Source organism: Oncorhynchus gorbuscha, linkage group LG03 (assembly GCF_021184085.1).
Source record: "Oncorhynchus gorbuscha isolate QuinsamMale2020 ecotype Even-year linkage group LG03, OgorEven_v1.0, whole genome shotgun sequence".
NCBI lineage: Eukaryota > Metazoa > Chordata > Actinopteri > Salmoniformes > Salmonidae > Oncorhynchus > Oncorhynchus gorbuscha.
In genome coordinates this window covers 36,531,327-36,553,206 of record NC_060175.1, presented here as the reverse complement: position 1 = coordinate 36,553,206, position 21,880 = coordinate 36,531,327, and the positions used below count along the sequence as shown (strand labels likewise).

The window sequence follows — 21,880 nt, the reverse complement described above, 5'->3', positions numbered from 1 at the left end:
CCCTCGCGCCCCCTAGCACCATGGGAATTTCAAACGCAAGCTCGAGCTGTCACACCTTGGAGTCATCTGGTAGGCCAGGCCAGGCCAGGGTACCAGTCAGGGGGATTCTGGCTTTTTTTTGTGGATGGTAGCAACACAACTTAAGACATTTTACTTTTTAAAAAGACAAACCATTTTTTTTTAAACATGTCGAAATTTTTATTTTTACAGTAACAGTAACAGTCAGTCCAAGGCCACTGACAGGCATGGCGGATTCCAGGTCACGGGACCGAGTTCTGCAGCTCCCGACGGATCTCTGCAGATATCTGGGGTGTGTCTGCAATTTAAGCAGCTCCAGCAGAGCATCCTAATGTTCTGAGGCCTGGTCGGCCTTGTAGTGCTGCGCCATGGTGAGCAGACTTTGGTGCCACTGCGGAAGAACAAGAAGTGGCCGACCAGGGCATCCAGAACACGGAAGGGCAGGGCGTATTAATTGTCCAGTAAGAGTCGCAGGAAGATGATCCATTGTACTCAATCGCTGCCAGTTTGAGCATGGCAGCACTGCAAAAAAAGAATAAGTCATTTGTTTCCTGCATTATTTCCACAGAGGACAAGTGGTGGCAAGCCCTGCAGTTCTACTACCTTCAAAACTGTACCATACATTCACATTAATTACCATTTACATAATCAGCGATAGTCAAGCTGCCAAGCTTAAACACTAAGTCCCTAACCAAAACGGCAAGCCGAGCAATTACGTTAGGCATCGTAGATCATACAACATTGCACGCATAACTCGGGTAAAAGTGTGTCTCTTACCCGGAATGCACTACAGGGATTGAGCACTTTGTGAATGTGCTGCCAATGATGATCATCCAGTGACACATGAAACATGCTGTTTATAGTTAGTCGTTAGTTGAACATGTTAAATAGATCATAGATTATCATTTTTATTTATCTTGAGATAAACACTCAACCTAAGGTAAAAATGTTTTAGTTTATTGGTTAGCATCATAGCTTTTCTGACCACTCAAATCCTTGCTTTCTTTACTAAGGAACCAAAATAAATCTGGTCGAGTTTATGATCTGATTAAACAATACTGTCACCTAGTGGCAGTGACTGTAAAATGTGACTGTAAAATGCAAAAAAATCCAGTATACAGATAGAGAAGTCCACAAATGTTGAATGCCTGACAGCAAAATGTGTATTATCTTAATTACTTTCATTCCACATTATTACATCCTGGAAACCTTACATCTGATTATCAACCACGTTTTCAGATGATCTACCTGACTATATCTCTCCCCTTTGATACAGGTTCTTGATTTGTCTCACCTTTGAACCATGCCCCTGGCTTGAAAAAAGTCTTCTTCAGGGCCATGTGCAAGTTTATTTTATTTTATACTCTGCAATGTCCTCTCGTATCCTTGGCAGTAGCACCATGTTGTAGAACCGTTGGGCCATTCGCTCCTTCAAATTGGCTGCTTTGCGTGATGATGTATTGTTGTCTTTACCTTCTTGACATTGCGGCTGTTGTCTGTGCCAAATAATGTTTGGACCATGTCTTGTGCTGCTACCATGTTGTGGTGCTACCATGTTGTTGTCATGTGTTGCTGCCTTGCTATGTTGTAGTCTTAGGTCTCTCTTGATGTAGTGTTGTCTCTCTTGTTGTGATGTGTATTTTGTCCTATATTTATATATATATAAAATATATATTTTTTAAATCCCAGCCCTCGTCCCCGCAGGAGGCCTTTTGCCTTTTGGTAGACCGTCATTGTAAATAAGAATTTGTTCTTAACAAATCAGATGGATCAACACCCTCCCTATCTTTCTGTAGTCTCTCCAACACCTTTAGATCAACTACTGGAGGCAGGAGTAGCCATGGTTGATTTACAGGAATAGCTACTGTTGGACTAAACTCCCATCTCCCAGTCCCATCTCCTTCGCCTGGGTATTACCCACCCAAAGCTTGTGTTCTGTCTTCGCTCATGTTCCCAGCATGCCTGTAAAATCCCTTTCGCAGGATGAGACACCCCATGTCCCTGTAGGTTGACCCAATAATAAATTGCCAGCTGCTGTCTCTCCACCTGTATTGCATCCAATTGGGGTGTCCGAAACGCCCCACTACATATTCAGAGTCCTTGCCAATGAGGTCCGGCCTGCCAAACCATACACTGTACTGCCATAGTCTATTACAGATCAGATCAATGCAACATACATGGTCCTCACTGAGGAACGACCCCCACTCCTTCCCTGTCAGACAGCGCATCACATTTATCCCCTTCTTACAATTTCCCACCACTCTCTCAATATATTCTGCCCAGGTTAGTCTAGTGCCTAAATATACCCCAAGGAACCTGAAGGCCCCGACTCTCTTCAAGTTTCTCACATAGAAACTCAAGCATACCTCATCTCCCACCTTCTTCCTGGTAACGAATACTGAGTTCTCTACAGAACCTAAATCACCACATTAATACCCACTGCTCTACCTCATCAATTGCTTCCTGTACCTTCCTGACTATGAATGGCACATCTCTTCCCCTCTTCCATAAGGCCCCATCATCTGCAAATAACGACCTCCAAATATCCGTCTGTACCTGAGAATAAACATCATTGATCATGATTGAGAACAACAGAGGACTAATCATGCTCCCCTGTTGGTGTACCGTTATCCACCAGGTAGCTGCCTGAAATGATGGGGAAGTCTCTATCCAGTTGAACGTTCTTCCTTCTACCCCCATAATATCAAGCTTGATTAAATCAATGGGGGTGACTTGGTGAGATCTATTGTTAGTTTTGGTTGCTTTCTTATAAAACTCATGAAATATCAGTACTTAGCTAGCTACAACTTCTCACTCCTGGTCTCTTACATGGTCCAAGATCCCATGTGGATCAACCAGTGATTTATAAATGCAGGATTGCTGATGCTACTGTATATACTGGCCATTGAGAACACATTTTCTAAACATACTGTATAGTCTTTGATGAGATCCTTTGAATCCACCAGTTGGCCATGTTGACAGTCCTCCATAGGAAGTCATTGAATTCTACAGTATTTAAATTAAATGCTTCCAGTACAAAATTACATGTATTTAAGTATTTTTTTGTTTTGTTATAGTGGGGAAGGTAATATTAGCAATCTCTAAAAAATTATACTTAAAAAAAAAAAATTCTATATGTTTATGTTTAGCTCACATAATATAATATAAAAGTAAGTATGCATGCATAAATGTGTCTGTAATAGAATAAACGTGGTAAAAACAAATGTGACCTTAATAAATGCATTTCTATAGCTTCCTAAAATACTTTACAATGGTGGGGGAGTGCCAAAATGAAGGCACTGTGGCTTCAACACAAAGCCCCCAATTAGTCATCTAGTGTATATCTAAATCATCGGGATCAACATGCAACAATGCACAATTCAATTACCTGTCACACCTGGCACTACCCTCTGTAGCTCTTTGCGGTTGAATGCCAAGCAGTTGTCATACCAAGCGGTGATGCAGCCATTCACCACCTGGGGGCGGCCTGTCAGGAAATCCAGGATCCAGTTGCGAGGGAGGTGTTCAGTCCCAGGGGCCTTAGCTTAGTGACTTTAAAAAAGTTTTGCAAAGAGTAAAGTCTACAAAACTTAGTCCACTCTGTTCATAACATATTCTAGTTTTGGGAACAGAAAACTGTATTGAGATCAAATGTTTAATCGATGAGAAAATGTGCAGAATGTTGGCCAAAATTAATCTCGTTCATCTTCTCCCACCACCGGCAGTGGGCTTCCTCTTACTAACATAATTGGTAGTGAGTGGAAACGCCAACCCGGTGCTTCACATTTATACATACAGTGAAATATCAGTCTGTTGTTCTATCTGTGTTAGTGATGCGCTTTGAGGGCACTATGGTGTTGAACGCTGAGCTGTAGTCAATGAACAGCATTCTCACCCAAGTGTTCCATTTGTCCAAGTGGGGAAGGGCAGTGTGGAGTGCAATAGATTGCATCATCTGTGGATTTGTTGGAGTGGGTCTGGGATGATGGTGTTGATGTGAGCCATGACCAGCTTTTCAAAGCATTAATGGCTAAAGCTGTTTGTGCTACAAGCGGTAGTCATGTACAGGAAATTCTTTATGGCAGCAGGAAATGTATGTACTGAGCATTAGTACAGCAACTCAAACTGTTCAAAGGCTTTCACAACCACTGCAAGGAATATCTCATGCTAAAAATGAGATTAGATCAAAACCGTATTAAAGTCTGACCTCTTGACAGAATAATGCTGTCCCAAATGTCTTGCGGATTGTCTTTATGAGTAATCGGTTTGAAGGACCTACTAACGTTGTATCTGGAGTGTATTCATTAGATACTAACGTTGTATCTGGGGTGTATTCATTAGACGAATTCCGTTGCAAAACGTTTGGTCTGTTGTAAAACGTTTTGCAACGGAAACCGTTTACTCTAGGAACCCAAAGGGAACAAACAGAACGAAACTGGGAGGGCCCTACATGGATTTGACTAATACAAACTATCGTTTTCGTTTGGAGTGAACGGTTTCTGTTGCGAAACTTTTGCAACAGAATCGGCGTAATGAATGCACCCCTGGGCTTTATGGTTCTACTTATAGTTGGTCATTTGTATAAAAAAATGTCTGACAAAACACTAAATAAACATTTTTGTAAATGTCAAATTGATTATGTTCCTCATTAACCATATACATATTTTGTCAGTCAGTCATGAATGGTTTATTGGTGACTATTTAAGCTGTTATGAATGGGAAAAGCATGCCATACTAATGAATTGAAATAAATCAATGATTGTGCTAATAATAATTAATCAGTCTCCAGGTGAAAAGCCATATGCCTTGTAAATACGGCATTGGGTTTACCAACTGAGCTCAAATAATGTGGACTGCGGTGGGTTTACTGCTCACATCTTTTCACGACCAATTTAATGAATGCCACCTCTTGTACCAATGAAAGCTCAAGCTCAACGGAAGAGTGATCAGCTCAATCCAATCAGAATGAGTTGATTCCAGGACTGATATGGTTCGGTTGTCTCGAGGTTTGTGACAGCTTTCGCGTATAGACGATGGCGGTAAATAGAAGCATTTTTTTACTAATACATCAAACCGTTCCTTTTTTAGATCAAGTAGCTAGTTACTGACATTGTCAACCTCAGAACTGTAGGGGTTCATAACGTTAGCTAGCTATGTTGTATGTTTTCTCAGAATGTGTGACTTTATTCTAGGTTGACCTCCCGGTGTTTTGTTTGAAGATGTACTCAAAAGTTGATATCAGACACAGTTATCTTTGTTTACATTGCGGCTCCGTGGATGCTAGCTATATAACAGGCAAAATGTCAGTGATTTTTTTTTTCTTTCTTTTTTCCGTCGTTGTCAATCACATCAACCCGAAGTTGAGTTTTCGCAAGAAAGTGGGTTTCAGACCAGTCTTTGTTCTGATAGCAAGCCTAGCTAGTAATGCTAGCTAGCCACCAAGCTATTGATTGTGTATTTGTCTTCAATTGAAGAAAGTACACTTCAGTATAGGGACACAATTATGAGGCGAATGACATTTTCTTTGTCATCAAATAATGTGCATATTGTATCATTAGCCGAATGATTATCAAGAAATACAGTGTATAATGGGTAACTTGGCTAGCTAACGTTACCAACAAGTAGCTAACTAGCTATCTGTATTGCCAATAGTATTGGCGAGCAACCTGGCTTTATAACCAAACAGGCAACAATAAGTTAGAGCTTGTTACTTCGCTAAATGAACAAGAACACACTCTAACCCGCTTCGGGTGGATTGAGTAACTAACGTTGGCTACATTTTCATTGTGTTACAAGCCGAGTGGGCACGTTATGGCAAAACTGGTACCATTTGGCAAGCCATGTACCAGACGCTAGCTAGCATATAGCACAGTTTGATATCGAGTCCATTGATTGGTCGCCCAACCCAACGCATGTTGGCCAGTGAGGCTAACTTGCAAACTTCACAAAAAATGTTCAATACAGTTGGACCCCTTTGTTTGTAATCATGGATAAATCGGTTATTTGTCAGACTTGCTAACTAGTCAATAACGTGTTACCGGTTAAACTCAATTGCGTAACATAATTATTTGTTTATAAGCAGTGTTACATTCTGCTAAGAAACTGAACAGCAGAATTTAACACGGACTGTAAATTGCCACAGTTAGCAAGTTTATACATTTACCTGTAAATGTAAAGAGCTAGCTATATAAGCACCATTTCTTTTCCTGCTTTGTATACTCTGTTTATTCAGGATTCGGAATCAGACTTGAGTGAAGCTGACTGAATGCACCTGGGAAGGGCCCTTTTCATATGTTGAAGGAACACTGACTTACATCAGCACACAGTGTTTTTACAGTAAGTAAAACAAGCCTACATGGTGAACAAGTTCATGTTCTTGGGCCTTAAAATCCTTTCCGCATGCTACACCATTTTCATTTCATATAGAGAACACATTTTTGAATTTGGCATATCTAAAATGAAATGGTTGAATTATGTCCCTGTGATGTACTGAAGTGTATCTGTTTCCCTCCTGTAGGATGAATTGCTGCTTGGCACAAGGGCTTGTGTCCTGACGCTGTGGGCAGGCACATGTGCATCTGGAGAGATGGACCGCTGTAAACATGTGGGACGCCTTCGCCTGGGCCACGACCACTCCATCCTCAATCCACAGAAATGGCGCTGCGTGGACTGCTGCACCACAGAGTCCGTGTGGGCCTGCCTCAAGTGCTCCCACGTGGCCTGTGGCCGCTTCATGGAAGAGCACTCCCTCAAACACTTCCAGGAGTCACGTCACCCCCTGGCCATGGAGGTGCGGGAGCTGGATATCTTCTGCTTTGCCTGTGGGGACTATGTGCTCAATGACAACGCTGAGGGAGACCTCAAGCTCCTGCGTGGGGCACTGTCCACTGTGCGCAGCTCTGGCAGGCGCTCCCTGCGCTCCTCTGCAGGGGGGGACTGCACTCCCTGGGTGGGCGAGGGCGGGCCTCAACCAGCCATGCAAACAGCCCTGTGGCACCGGAGGAAGGTGCTGCTGGGGAAGATGCTGCGCCACTGGAGGAGCCGGCAGCAGGAGGAACAGAACCAGCGGGAGGAGAAACTTGAGCAGGAGAAGGAGGAAGTCCGGCGCCAGAAAAACGAGATGAAGAGGAGACTCATGGGAGAGTTTGACAATTTGCAGCCAAGGAAGAGTGCCAGGCTGCTCACCCAGGCTCCTCGCTCAACCATCACACTTATCCCCCTGAAGTTCCGCGACCCTCCTGAGCGTCTGCCTCCACCCAAGAAGCCCTCCCTTCTATCCCTGAAACCTCCCAGCAATGGCAGGACTCATAAACTCAGAGTGCGGAGGTACTACTCCCATAAGGCAACCCATCGGAGACTGGCCCCGGGGGTCACAGGGCTACGCAACCTTGGGAACACGTGCTACATGAACTCTATCTTACAGGTGCTGAGCCACCTGCAGAAATTCAGGGAGTGCTTCCTCACATTGGACATGTGTGAGACTGAGGAGCTGCTGGCCAAGACCAACCAGGGTGTGGCAGGGGCTGTGGTTGGTGGTGGTAGTGTCGCCACACCAGGCTACCCTCTAGGACGTGGCATGGAAAAGACAGGCATAGGGGGTCTGCCCACGGGCAGCAAGCAGAGCTCGTCCCCCTGCCTAAATGCAGCAGAACTGGTACAGCCCAAGGAGCCGCGCTCCTCCACCCGCCAGCAGATGTCACTGTGCCATGAGCTGCACACTCTGTTCAGGGTCATGTGGTCGGGCCGCTGGTCGCTGGTGTCGCCCTTTGCCATGCTGCACTCTGTGTGGAACCTGATCCCAGCGTTCCGTGGCTATGACCAGCAGGACGCACAGGAGTTTCTGTGTGAGTTGCTGGACAAGGTGCAGCAGGAGCTGGAATCAGAGGGCAGCAAGCGCAGGATTGTCATCCCCATCACCCAGAGGAAGCTCTCCAAGCAAGTGCTCAAGGTCCTCAACACCATCTTTCACGGGCAGCTACTCAGCCAGGTAAAGGTCTCTACTCATTGACATGGCAATTGTACATAACACATGAATTTAGGTTTGACCTTCGGCACCCTATCATGGCTAAAGGTAAATCACAAGGATGTTTAAGCTCTTTCTACTCTATAGCATTCCCACTTTAGACCAGGTTTTCTCCACTCTTATACTAGTCGATTGCTGGATTTCACCCCAGGTGAGCATTCTTTTTTTAAAGAGATACCTAATTGCTTGTTACACAGCCTTTTTTTATACGTCTCTTTTATAAGTCAAGCAGGACAATAGTTGCTCTCCAGCACCAGGACTAAGGTGTGTCGGCTCTGTCAGATTTGAACTAATAAGCCCTTGGTAAAATGTTTGCTTGGTTATCCCTGAATCTGTCCAGGTGACGTGTCTGTCATGTAAGCACAAGTCGAACACGGTGGAGCCGTTCTGGGACCTGTCCCTGGAGTTCCCAGAGCGCTACCACAGCACGGAGAAAGGCTCGGCTGCGTCTCTGGCCTACCAGCGCAGCTGCTCCCTCACTGAGATGCTGGCCAAGTTCACTGAGACAGAGGCCCTGGAGGGCAGCATCTACGCCTGCAACCACTGCAACAGTTAGTACTGGGACAGAAACAAATCTGTCTGTTTGTGGAATAGACAAATCTTCCTGTACTGTGTTTTTCTATAGTTTTTATTTGGCTATTTGACCAGAGTCATGAAATCGAATAATTGTTTTTGTCACATGCTCTCATAAACAACAGGTGTAGACTAATCATGGTTAAGGAATTAGGCCTATTGTGTGTTTCATTTTGGGACAGATTTTATTTGACAAACTAGTCAATTGGTGGATAATTAAATTGAAACTGAGTTTGTGTTTTAGGGTAATCACAATATAGTTCTGCATTTTCTGGGTGATCCTATACCTCCGTCACACAAATGTTACACGTCTGTGATATGTATGTTTTATAATTGTCAGGGAAAAGACGGAAGACGTCCCACAAGCCCCTGGTTCTGTCAGAGGCATGTAAGCAGCTGCTGATCTACCGCCTACCTCAGGTTCTACGGCTGCACCTCAAACGCTTCAGGTTAGCCCCTGAACTTTAGTCCGTTTTGGTCATTCAGAGTGTTTATTACATCTGCAGGAAGCCTTTCTTTTCACACACCCAGTTGGTCTACTGAATTTGAAGACTTTGTCTGCTTACACAGTCAAGATTTACACCCACGCTTTCTGTTAGTTTCTTAAATGTATGTTGCATGTTAAAGTACAATGTCATCTTGTGGTTTAGTTTGTATGATAGATTTTGTTCTGCAAAGGGATGTCTTGTAACAGTGACAACCGTAAGATAACCAATCCCTGTTGTGACAGATGGTCAGGCCGAAACCACCGGGAGAAGATCGGCGTCCATGTGGCTTTTGACCAGGTTTTGAACATAGAGCCCTACTGCTGCACAGACTCTGGCCAGTCGGTCAACAGAGAGGGCTACACCTACGACCTGTCTGCTGTAGTTATGCACCACGGAAAAGGCTTTGGCTCAGGGCATTACACCGCATACTGCTACAACAGCGAGGGAGGTGAGTGGGACCAAGATACCAGAAACTGGTATCAAAGCTAACAACTCTGGCTTAGAATAGCCTAACTGGTACATCTTAGGTTGATTTTTGTCATGTTGTGGACATTTCAGATTTTGAAAACATTGGGTTTTGTATAGTACAGTTGGTTCTCATAAACAATTTGCTCCGAATATAACCTGATACTGTGAGATTACATGAGTTTCTGTTGACTGTAGGTGGCACAGTTTGCCAAACTGTAACCAGCCCTGTGTGTGTTTCCAGGTTTCTGGGTCCACTGTAATGACTCTGAGATGAACGTGTGCAGCGTGGAGGAGGTGTGCAACACTCAGGCCTACATTCTGTTCTATACCCAGAGGTCTGCCTAGACCCATCTCCCTCCCACATTTACACCCTACGCCAGGGTGGACTGTCTGCCTGGAGTCAACAACCAGGCCCATCTGCCAAGGCCTGGCCTGTGGGACCGAGACCCACATCTGGGTTTGTTTCCTAGAGGTCTGCTTGATCATGTTACACTCACATCTACTAGCTGTAAACCAGGATGTAGCCTAGTTGTGTGTCCAGGCTTGAAACAACTCAGCCCACATTCGTTGAGTCTGGTAGGCTTACAGCCATGTGAGAGCTACTGAACGTTGTACCACAGGGGAAGGCAATGTTGATCCTGGAATGTGGCAGTGTCAGCAATGTTTTTCGCTCTATCCAGCCTCAAGACCAGCTTTTGATAATAATGATTAATTGCATATCTGGTTAGTTATATTTTTCACCTGGTGTCAAAGTGCTTTACATTGTATAGGAGGTAACTTACCTCGTCCTCCAATGTTTATCTCCCTCCTGGGTTGATGAACAGCAGACATTTGGAGTGGAATCGGAATCCTCCTGTGGCTCAACTAATGGAGTTTTTCATTGTGGCTCAGGAGCGGAGATGATTGATTGCGTCAGGTGCTTCAGAGCCTGGGTGGATTACGAGCCTGCAGATACTATCAGACACTCCAGAACCAATGTTGCCTAGCCTACCTCTGTTCTGTATTCTCAACCACAATGAGATGTCAGCCAAAAGCATTTGTCTCCAACCCAGTTGTCATCTGTATCTCACTATGACCTCTTGTTCATACACATTCTGCTGTGTATATCTCAGGCTTAAAGGCCTTGGTCTGGGCCAACGGAATGAACAGGGATAGATTGTGTGTAGATATTCCTGTGTGTACTCGGTTTCCCTACGTTGAATGGCGGTATTGGGTTGTGTGGCAGGCATCCACTTTGAAGATGGATGGAAACTATTGAGCCAACTGGCGTCATGCTGCACCTTTTATGGAGGAGGGCTTAGCTTATTGATCTAATGATCAATTGGCTTCTGATCTTTTAATGACTTCTGTATCCTGTGGCAGCTCTCTTCTCCTACCTTAATTGTAGAGGCTAGTTTGGGCTCTGGTTGGAGTTCGATGTATTTTATCTCTGTTCATTGATAGAAATAGATGGAAGAGTGAACAAAGGACTGAGAAATTGAAGTGTGTTGTTGTGATAGGAGGGGGTACCCATTTCACGAGTGGATCACATGCAAGCAATATACGTGTGACATCATGACATCAAGATAAAATCAGGAATTCTAAAGCTTTGTAATATAATGTATTTTTTTTCTTCTACTCTGCTGTTTCTATTTGGGGTCTTTTTAAGTTAAATTTTCACTGGGAAGTTACTTTAAGTTATACTGAACAAAAATAGAAACGCGACATGTAAGGTGTTGGTGCGATCTTTCATGATCTGAAATAAAAGATCCCAGAAATGTTCCATAAGCGCAAAATGTATATTTCTCTCAAATGTGGTTCCCAAATTTGTTTACATCCCTGCTAGTGAGCATTTCAACTGTGCCAAGATAATCCATTCACCTGATGTGTGGCATATCAAGAAGCTGATTAAACCGCATGGTTATTACACAGGTACACCTTGTGCTGGGGTCAATGAAAGACCATTCTAAAATGTGTGGGCGATGTCTCAAGAATTGAGGGAGTGTGCAATTGGCATGCTGACTGCAGGAATGTCCACCAGAGCTGTTGCCAGAGACTTGAATGTTCATTTCTCTACTGTAAACTGCCTCTGTTATTTTAGAGAATTTGGCAGTATGTCCAACAGGCCTCACAACTGCAGACCAAGTGTAACCATGCCAGCCAAGGACCTCAACATCCGGCTTCTTCACCTGTGGGATCTTCTGGGACTAGCCAACCACACAGCTGATGAAACGAAGAATTTCTGCACAAACGTTCAGAAACCGTCTCAGGGAAGCTCATCTGCTGGCTCATCGTCCTTGACCTGACTGCAGTTCGGCGTCGACTTCAGTGGACAAATGCTCACCTTCGATGGCCACTGGCACAATGGAGAAGTGCGGTTATTTTTTTATTTTTTTTATACGTATCTGTGACCAACGGCAGCATATCTGTATTCCCAGTGGTGAAATACATAGATTAGGGACTAATTTATTTTTCAATTGACTGATTTCCTTTATGAACTGTACTCAGTAAAATCTTTGAAATTGTTGCATGTTGCTTTTTATTTTTGTGTAATATTCTGTTAACTCCTATCCAAATAATGTTGACCCATTCTATACTTGTATTTGTGGCCGAAGCATAAATTGAAGAAAAAAATACTTTAAACCCCCCACCTCAAACTTGTATTAAGAGTTTCTAAACTCAGAGGCTCAACATCACGAGACGTCCGTGAACGCTTGCGAAACAGACCAGACCAGGTCGGGGTTTTGAGAAGCCAAATGAGTGAAGTGAAAAATTATTCCATGTTTGCACAACCTAGATTCTATACAAATGTCTTAAGTAGTTGAACATACTCCTACCTTCTGAAAGTGACACTGATGTTTTAATTTTTGTTTAAAAAATACTTTATATCGAAGGAGTGCCTTTGATTTGACGGCCTGCAAATATGCAGTTCAGCGCGAGATGACCGTTAGACCCGATTACATGTTTCTACGCATGAGCTATGCGAGCCAACGTCGCCATGACATCGCCTACAAGTGTGATCGGGGATTTCTATTGGGAAAGCAGTTTTATTTTGCATATCTTCATACTGTACTGTCTTAGCTTGTATCTCAAACAGACCGTTGAAAATTTTCCTCATACAACATGTAATCTCCCTGAGGTGGAAGAGCTGGCCAATCAGCGGTCTACTTAATGACTGGTATACGCCCACACCATTCTGTCGTTGGGTTCCGTCCACACCTTTCCAACAGAAAAGCTGCTTTTTAACATACTTAATTCGATTTTTTTAGAAGGACATTTATTTTACTCATATTGTAAGTATAGGTCATATTTCATAGAAATGCTGGGCAGTTACTTACTTTGCCAGGTAATGAAGATATATGGTACTGCTGGTCTTGATATGAATCGAATAGAAAATTAATTTGTGAAGTATTTCAACTTTTACAATCTAATGACGATGAATGTCTTACTTTGAGGTCAGGTATGGCCTTTCCATTGGCCTGTCATGATCTCTTGGGTTCAGTCCTGTATTGTAAAAGCACCTGTTATCAATGTAATAGTCAAATGGGGTTTTGCCGGACAATACTGATTAAAAAAACAAGAAATTACATATTTTGTGTGTTATTTGCATGTATTTTGTCCATGTACTGCCTGCTTTAACCTCTTACATTGATGGACTGTCTTAATTTCTAAGCTGGGGGGGGTATATAAGATGGTTATACCATGGATCATTTAGCAATTTGGTTTTGAATTTTAAGGACCCTTTTAGGTATCATTATTTGATCAAATATTGAATTTGGCCTTTACTACAGTAATAGCCCAGAGAAATGCATTGAATAACACATTCATAAATGGCAAAAAAGACAATCATAAGGAATAAGGTTTTAAAGTGTCTGTCCTAGTTCTGTGCCAACAAAAATAAAGGCTTAAATATGTCACACAAAAAAAAACATATTTCCTGAGCTTTCTTACATCTCCTAGAGATAGCTCAGGAAATATTTAAGCCTTTATTGTTGTTGGCACTGAACTAACTCCATGCTTACATTCCCATTTGTATGGTTTATCTTCAGATGAGTAAGACTTTGTGGGGAACGTAGAGCTAAATGGAGAACACCATAGTGTTTGTGAGAGTTGCCCTTTTCCATAGTGGGGTCATTAGTTTGTAGCCCAAACAGTTTGGACACTACAGACAGAAGTTGGCACATCAGCAGGACCGACTTAAGACGAGTCCATCATGTTCATGAGTCTCATATTTCCTTATTAGTTTTGGACACTTTCGTGAGAAGACAGATTTTTCGGGATGTCTCATGGTCTGACAAAACTGTTGTCGCTCGGCCATCGTCCACCACAGATGCGGAAGGCTGAATGACATAGGAGGAGGCGGTGGATTGAGACGTAGCCAATGCAAAAAAACACATCTCTAGTTTATACTGACGGATTATGATGGGGATCTTTTTCATTGAGTTAGTTTAAATCCCATGTGTCAATCAAATTGTCTGTGTTTCTCACAATATTAGTTTGTGTTTCTCGAGAGAACGGTGCCACTGTCAACACTCATTTTTCAGGTTCAGTCAAGTTCTTGATTTTGGCGCAGTGAAGACTTCCCTTTTACTGTCCACAAAATAAAAAATATACATATTTTCCACTAGGAGGTGCCTTTGTGCTGCTGATGTGATTGTGACTATTTTACAAGACATACATTGTGTGTACAAAACATTAGGAACATCTACTCTTTTCATGACAGACTGACCAGTTGAATCCATGTGAAAGCTATGATCCCTTATTGATGTCACCTGTTAAATCCACGTCAATCAGTGTAGATGAAGGGGAGGAAACCGGTTAAAGAAGGATTTTTATGCCTTGAGACAATTGAGAGAAGGATTGTATATGTGTGCCATTGAGGGTGAATGGGCAAGAAAAAATATTTAAATGCCTTCTAATGGGGTGTGGTAGTTGATACTAGGCGCACCGGTTTGAGTGTGTCAAGAACTGCAACACTGCTGGGGTTTTTCACACTCAACAGTTTCCCAGACCCACTACCTAAAGAGCATCCAGCCAACTTTACACAACTGTGGGAAGCATTGGAGTAAATGTGGACCATCCCTGTGGGATGCTTTTGACACCTTGTAGAGGCCATGCCCCGATGAATTGAGGTTGTTCTGAGGGCAAAAGTGGGTGTAAGCCAATACTAATGTTTTGTACACTCTGTATTTTAGCATACGTCAGGGTCTGTCTGATGGTTGAAGCCTTTCCAAAGAAATCCTCACTAAAAACCTATTTGCCTCTTTACTACATCTGACAACCTTGACAACTCCTTTGAGAGTTCCATAGTTTATTTAGTACTGTTGGTAAGAACAGTAAACTTACATTTTGGCAACAGAACCAACCTAAACGTGTATTCTTTCAAGCATTTGAAATTCAGTTGTGCAGAGTTGGTAACCTCTCACCCAATCACATATGAGGATTAGCAGTTTTACTGAGCCAGTGAATAAAAGTGAGAGAGGGGGGCAGTTAAGTGTAAATAATGTTGTAATCCACAGGATTAGTGGGTGAATATTCAGTTGGGCTGGAACTGAATACATTTTTAGACATATATAACACATATTTTAGCCCCCTCTGACTGAAATTATGGACACAAGATATGTCATAACTTGATATAAAAACAACCTTTAGCTTGAACCAGGCTAGAATAAAATGTTGAAGGGGGGTTACATTGGGATTTTATAGGTTGTGGAACTCTATCTGACATTTGTAGTAATTTTTTCATAATGAAGAGCCAACTATCACAGATTACTTACCATATTATTATTCTGCTCCATTGTCAGTACTGTTAGATATACATAGTTGCATGCAAATGATCCTTACTTTCCAATATCATGCAACATTAGCATATAGTTTAAGAATGTATTTATTAAGAATGCAACAGAGTTGTGATGGATTTCGCAAACTGGATAGAAATATGGAAGCAATGGTCTAACATGCCTATGAATCTGACACTACATATATTCTTAGCTGCTCTACAACAACAGTGGTTATAAAATAGCATTGATGCTCAGAATAGATTATAGATAATTTAGTAGTTTTGATGATCCATCTCACCAGATTACTTTCTGGCCCTCAAATTCTTCTTTACATCACACATAAGACACTAAAATGACCGATACACCAAAAAAAGGTGTAGTTTTAAACACCAGAAGAGATTGAGTTGACTGTTTTAAAAATAATATGGAGATGAAAGTTTAAAAAAAACATTTAGGTAGAAACTGTCTACAGACAACAGAATGCTATTAAGTCCAAAGAGTATTTCTGTTGGTGTTGGAATGCTACTCATGCCAAGTGCATCACACAGGTATAAATGCACGTGAGGACATGCATGAGTAGTACATACCCTAACATTGAGCAAAAAAAACAATCCTTTTGCTTGGCCTTGTCCTCCAAATATACAATTGGCTCAACAAAAGGTAACAGCAAACATGGTTTAGCAAAGACAAAGTATAATTTGTTCTTTTATCCATTTTCACTTTTAAGTGTAGGCCTATACTAACATTAGAAAAATGTGTCAAAGAATTTCAACATGAATTCTCAAATTGCAATTAGGTCATAGTGACTACAGTACGATGGCGAGTTGACGCCACTAGATTGGTCATGAGAAAGAGCAAATGCTTGAGTTGCCAAGCGACCAGGCAGATAGTTCCTCAGGTTCCTTGTCATGGCAATCACCATAAAACACCCAACACTCTTCCTTAAATGTCTCTCTCTCGACCATCAGTCAACCAGAAATGACCCCCCCCCCCCTGTCCGAAGGAAGTCTTCGCCAGTTGCTTTGTAAAGAAATGTTTTGACCTTTCAACCCTCCTAAGTACGACTCTCTGAGCATAAATCCTATCAAAAAAGTGCACTGGTTCTCTTTCAGAAATATGAGTTTTGTATTCACGCTCTCTGAGTTTCAGACTGTTAGAGTGTCTAGGGCAGCTCAGTGAATCTCTCTGGTCCCTCTGTCCACATCCTGGTCATTCAGACACAAGGGCGTGGGTGATTGGCTGTAGGAAACTCAGCTGGGCATTAGCCACAGCTCCAGGAAGTCCCAGTGCTTCCAAAGGATGAACAGAAACAGGGCCAGCATGACGGTGGTGGCCACCCGCGCTCGAGTTTTCATGAGTGGGGTGATGAAGTTGGCCAGGGTGGAGACGAACACCAGCACTACGGCCATGAGTGCCAGGATGATGTTGATGAGTTTGCCCAGCAGGGCCCGGGCGTTGGCGTTCTCCACACCCTCCAACTGCACCACCTGCTGCTGCTGCTGCTGGAGCTCCAACTTAGTGATGCGGGTCAGGCACGACTCCACCGCTTCCTGCATGTATACATACACACACAGGGACAAATGACAAACACAGGCAAACACAATGTTACAACTGAATTAGGGGAACAAGGCTAATTTCTGGAGTCATACTTGTTTATCTACAGGAAAAGTATCATAAACTGTAAATCCAGGTCTCTATCTCTCTACCTGTATGTCTCTGGCTCTCTCATAGGACTGGTAGGCCACTTTCTCCTCCATGCTGGCCAGCTCTTGTTTCAGATTAGTCATTTCGTTTTGGTGCAGCTCTGTCAAGTCATTCAGCTGCTCTTCCAGTCGCTCATACCTGAACAGAAAGATATTTTTTTTAAATGTATGAGGCAGAGCCGGTATAATTTAGACCAGCAGAGTAAAGACCAATTCAACGAATTAGAGAAAGATTTGACATATTTATGCAATTTCCAAGGCGTCACTCCGTTTAATTTAAGGATCAGTTTTATACATTAAAACAATTACTTCTGATCTTGACAAAACTTGAAATATACAAAATCTGTAAAAGTTCCCTGGACCTTTTTAATTATCCTCATGAATATCATTCAGCATAAATCATGTAGTGTAATAACACTGAACATAATTTACACTGCTGTACTGAAACAAGCTAAAAGCAAAGCAGCTTGTTTCAGCAGTTAGTGTGAGATTGATGTATACTACCAACTCTCATTCGATGCTCTGTGTATTGGCCTAGGTGTTGGTCTGCACCTGTATCTCTCCTCCTGCAGGCATTGGTTCATGTAGGAGTAGTCACTCTGCAGCTGACTCTTCATGTCCTCGATGGCATCCTCCATGTGGGCCTGGCTGGCCTTGATCTCCTGCAGGCCTTCCAGCAAGGCGTCCCAGGAGCTGTGAATGTGGTGGTGGTGGTGGTGGTGGTGCCCATCCAGTCTGGGGCTCCCCAGGCCAGCCTGCCCTTGCCCCGACATCCCACCTCCTACCCCAGCCCCGCCTGAGTGACTGCCTGCCACTGATCCAGAGGTGGCACTGGAGCACTCGTCGTCGCTACCGTACTTGGGGCTGGAGACAAGGGTGGCACTGCCACTCAGGGCTCGTTGAGCGGGCGCGTCCTCCGAGTGCCCTCCCACCTCGTCCTCTATGAGGTGGGAGATGTTGTCTGCACTGCCAAATCTGTTGCGGATCAAGCTGGCGAACTCCCGTGGCTTAGACACCACAGCTCCTTTGACCCCTTCTACCCCTCCTTTGACCCCATCCACCATACCCCCGCCAAAGCCATGGAACCCGGCTCGTACATTGGCCCCCATGTCCTTCAGTCCCTGTTGCATGTCCCGCAGCACATCCTTAGGCTGACGGGCTGGACCATTCTATAAGGAGGGTAGAGAGAGGACAGGGGATGGAAGATGAGAGGGAGAAACACAAATAAATGGGATAGATTGACAGGGTGTAAAGGAGTAGCAGATGCATGGGTGGATAAGTGGTGAGAGAGGGACAGAAATGAAAGTGGAATGGTGGAGGTGACACAACAGAACAGGGAGATAGGAGAATATAAACATACTTTATCAATAAGAGGGCATAGTCAGAACAAAACCCTCAGATAATCTACCTAGGAATAGGGTTGGGCAGGTTTATGATAGCACCTATACCAAGGAATTTTGAAATACAGGAGACATGATTTCCAATCATGTGGAAACAGTTTCTTTAAAATGTCAATATTTGTACTTTTTAAATAAATAAATGTGTGTGTTAGTTTAAAGATAAAGCTAATCATTCTTATTTGCTTTTCTACAACAACAAAACATCTTTAGATAGTGAGTGAGTGAGTGACATCTCATGTCTTGTTCTACAAAGCCAGGTATTGAAATAGGTATTTTCAACAACCCGTTGTTAAAGGGAAATTCCACCAAAAAATTATCTTTTGATATTTGTTTCATTACTTCATTGTTGACATGCTTGCTTGTCAGCACTCAAGTGTTAAAGATATGTAACTTTCAAAATACATAAATACTCCAGGGATGAATTAATTCATAGGGTAATGTGGATATGGCCCAACCCTACTTATAAAGTGACAACATGTATCATAACGTCAGTGGAGGCTGCTGAGGGGAGAACAGCTCATAATAATGGAAGGGCATCAAACACCTGGAAACAATGTGTTTAATGTATTTTATACCATTCCACTGACTCCTCTCCAGTCATTACCACGAGCCTTTCTCCCCAATTAAGGTGCCACCAACCTCCTGTGCATCACCTCAGAGAGCAGTAGTCAGGGTAAAACATTCAAGTGAGACAAACACATTACATTACAAATGTCCCTTAGGAACAACTGAGCCATGGAGAGGAGTCATCATCAGTCATGAGATGGAACCAGTGTGGCAGGAACCAACACACACACACACACACACACACACACACACACACACACACACACACACACACACACACACACACACACACACACACACACACACACACACACACACACACACACACACACACACACACACACACACACACACACACACACACACACACACACACACACACACACACACACACTCACCTGCTCTGTCTCCTTCAGCTTCTTGTGATAATGCTCTAGCTTTTTGTGCAGGTGGGCGATGGTCTGTGCAGACTTCTGGTTCTTCTTCTCAAACACCTGCTTGATGCGCGAGGCTTGCTGCTTGTCTGCGTTGTGGGCCAGCTTCAAGTACTCGGCTACGTTGTCATCTCTTGCCTCCTGTTCTATCCGAATCTGCTCAGTTATCTTCAGGATCTTCTGCTGCAGGTGCTCCAGAGCGACCCGCGTTCGCTGAGGCTCGGAGACCCCTTCAGCCCCTCCAGCCACAGTCCCCAACCCGGCCACTGCCCCCGCCCCCACACCCACCCCAGCCCCATCCAAGCTGATGTTACCGTCAGAGCCGCCATGGCTGGCTGAGGGGGGCAGGCCCAATGTTGTCACTTCGCTTTTATCCAGCTAAGCAGGGACAGGGGATGGGGGAGGCAGAGGTGACAGAGTGCGCGGACAGGGAGAAAGTGGTTGCCATGATTGATGTGAAGTCAGCATCGTAAGGTAAACATTATCTTTAAAGCAGAACACCCATCACAATGACAGATCTAGTGACTGTTCTCTTTTCACAGACTTTCCCTCAGATCCTTGGCATAAGACTCAGACAAGTTACTGTGTTATGCCTTTAAAAACAGATTTTACATCAAGTGTTTTCACAGTGCATACTGCTAAACTGTGAAAAACTATTTTGGCACATGAATACCCGATGAATGTGATGGTGATAATAATGATGGTGATGATGATGGTTAGGCCTAAGACAACGATGAATACTGTGATTATTAGTTCAGAAATCTGCACTATCAATGTATCATTCTATCCCTTTTAAACTTGTGTGATGTATGATCTAGTGGTGTGATGCTGCATGACATAAACATGGGGGAGTACCCTCCCACTTCTGCAACGTGGCAGGCAGCTCAACAAACAATGGAGGTCTAATCCTCCTCAGTGTGAATTCTTAACATCTCACTGAAAGACACAACCATCTGTGGACTGTTTAAAAAGGATAAAAAAACATCTAGTTGTTTCTGGGAGTGGGAATTGTTGTGTTTTAATTATTACCCCATGTCGCCCGGGTAGACATCACAACACTACTGTCACCAACCCCAGCAGACAGGAACCAGGGCAGACACCACACATATCTCAGCAAGCGCTGCCCTAATTCATCTAGTCAGGCCACTGAGGCTTTATTAGGATTGTATTAGCATGTAAACGAGGTCTCAGAGGAGCCACAGTGCCCTGCACTATTTCCCAACAGATTCACTGACAAGCAGGCGACAATTTTAGAAAGTAGGTTACAATCAGGTAGCTGCATTGAAATGGAGGCATGTGATTTTAATGGACGAATGACTGCAGGCACTACAATACCAGGCTATTCATCTATTCCTTTTATTTCAATGAGAGAAAATGGAAAGCTTATTATGTTACAGACTGGATGAAGGGAAGAAATACAACAAAAACAACACACACACACACAGATCCAACATTGTGTGTGAAAACACAGGATTAGGTCCACGGTGGGTGAGGCTCCTGGAGACAAGAGCAGAAGCAGGGAGATAATCATAACAGACGGCTATGGCGTGAAAAAAAAGGGTCTTCACATGAGGAGTTTACACGCACTGCGACATGGGTGAAATGAGTGATGGGTGTCAATGAGAATGGAAGTAAACACTAGAGGATGATGAGACAAAACCAGTGCAGTGACAGATTAATTTGGGAACGTTACCATACTGTTTAATCCAGGATTGGCAGTGCCACTGCAGGTCTGTGTTCGAGGCCCATCCTTCTCCTCCACTTCCTCCTTCTCCTCCTTCCTCCCCCCTGTGGTCACACGAGACCCTCTTTCCTCAATGTCTCTCCCCTACCCAATATCTGCCTATCGCCTTACCAGAGCTTCATGCTCCATTGTTGATAACAAAGATGTCTGCAGCCTCCCTGTCTTCCTCCATCTCTCTCTCTCTCTCTCTCTCTCTCTCTCTCTCTCTCTCTCTCTCTCTCTCTCTCTCTCTCTCTCTCTCTCTCTCTGTGTCTCTTGCTGTTGCTCTCTTTCTCCCCCTTTGTATCTTAGGCTTGCTCTGTCTGCCTCTTTCTTTCGCTCCCTCACTCTCTCTCTTTCCCCTTCTCGCTGTCTGAGTGCAAATACTAGCGGTCCTGCTCTATCACGGCTGTGTGAGCAGAGGCACAGATGATGGAGGGAGAAGGGAGGGGGGATGGGGAGAATTTAGCGCACGCGCGCAGGTGCCTATATGTGCTGAAGCCAGGGAAGCGGAGAGGGGGAGGGAGGGGGGACGGTAGTACAGCAGGGCTTGTGTCAGGGCCTATTGCAGCCATTTCATCCCTTAAACCCTGAATATACACCGCCTCACGCATGTTAATGGAGGGCTGCTGCAGTGGTTTACAAAGAATGTGGATCTACGGCCAGGCTTATAAAGGAGTGCCCTGTCTTCTCTGTCCCACGGTGCAGCATTATATAGGCAGAT

The 21,880-nt window shown here is 43.8% G+C and overlaps 2 protein-coding genes and 1 long non-coding RNA gene across 6 annotated transcripts; 1 reads left to right on the top strand and 2 right to left on the bottom strand.

The window, feature by feature from the left end:
• Positions 1-173: 173 nt before the first annotated feature.
• LOC124031321 lies at positions 174-1,118 on the bottom strand. The gene is made up of 2 exons (XR_006838106.1): positions 796-1,118; positions 174-540 (listed from the first exon to the last, which is right to left on the bottom strand). It is a non-coding gene; the product is annotated as an uncharacterized LOC124031321 (long non-coding RNA).
• Positions 1,119-4,885: 3,767 nt separating this feature from the next.
• On the top strand, positions 4,886-11,332 carry LOC124031317 (ubiquitin carboxyl-terminal hydrolase 49-like). 4 transcript variants are annotated; one of them, XM_046342406.1, is made up of 7 exons: positions 4,886-5,057; positions 6,251-6,354; positions 6,536-8,005; positions 8,382-8,592; positions 8,955-9,063; positions 9,345-9,550; positions 9,812-11,332. In XM_046342406.1, exons 3-7 carry the CDS (start codon positions 6,605-6,607, stop codon positions 9,913-9,915), a joined length of 2,031 nt encoding a protein of 676 aa, XP_046198362.1. In that variant the 5' UTR covers positions 4,886-5,057; positions 6,251-6,354; positions 6,536-6,604; the 3' UTR covers positions 9,916-11,332. The 4 variants fall into 4 exon arrangements, with proteins under 4 accessions (XP_046198362.1, XP_046198364.1, XP_046198365.1 ...); XM_046342408.1 differs by having other exon boundaries at positions 4,896-5,024; XM_046342409.1 differs by lacking the exon at positions 4,886-5,057 and adding an exon at positions 5,073-5,320.
• A 4,088-nt stretch (positions 11,333-15,420) lies between these two features.
• Positions 15,421-21,555, bottom strand: LOC124019924 (transmembrane and coiled-coil domains protein 2-like). The gene is made up of 5 exons (XM_046335373.1): positions 21,127-21,555; positions 19,398-19,811; positions 17,585-18,201; positions 17,036-17,171; positions 15,421-16,879 (listed from the first exon to the last, which is right to left on the bottom strand). The coding sequence occupies exons 1-5, from the start codon at positions 21,127-21,129 to the stop codon at positions 16,580-16,582; spliced, it is 1,470 nt and encodes a 489-aa protein (XP_046191329.1). The 5' UTR covers positions 21,130-21,555; the 3' UTR covers positions 15,421-16,579.
• Between the last annotated feature and the right edge of the window lie 325 nt (positions 21,556-21,880).

Coding starts and splice junctions, on each gene's coding strand:
- LOC124019924 (XM_046335373.1), bottom strand. Junction 18,202..19,397: donor AGCTGAAGGAGACAGAGCAG/GTGAGTGTGTGT, acceptor CCCTCCTTATAG/AATGGTCCAGCCCGTCAGCC. Junction 16,880..17,035: donor AGAGAGCCAGAGACATACAG/GTAGAGAGATAG, acceptor GTATACATGCAG/GAAGCGGTGGAGTCGTGCCT.
- LOC124031317 (XM_046342406.1), top strand. CDS start 6,605: ATGGACCGCTGTAAACATGTGGGACGCCTTCGCCTGGGCCACGACCAC. Junction 8,006..8,381: donor ACGGGCAGCTACTCAGCCAG/GTAAAGGTCTCT, acceptor GAATCTGTCCAG/GTGACGTGTCTGTCATGTAA. Junction 9,551..9,811: donor CTGCTACAACAGCGAGGGAG/GTGAGTGGGACC, acceptor GTGTGTTTCCAG/GTTTCTGGGTCCACTGTAAT.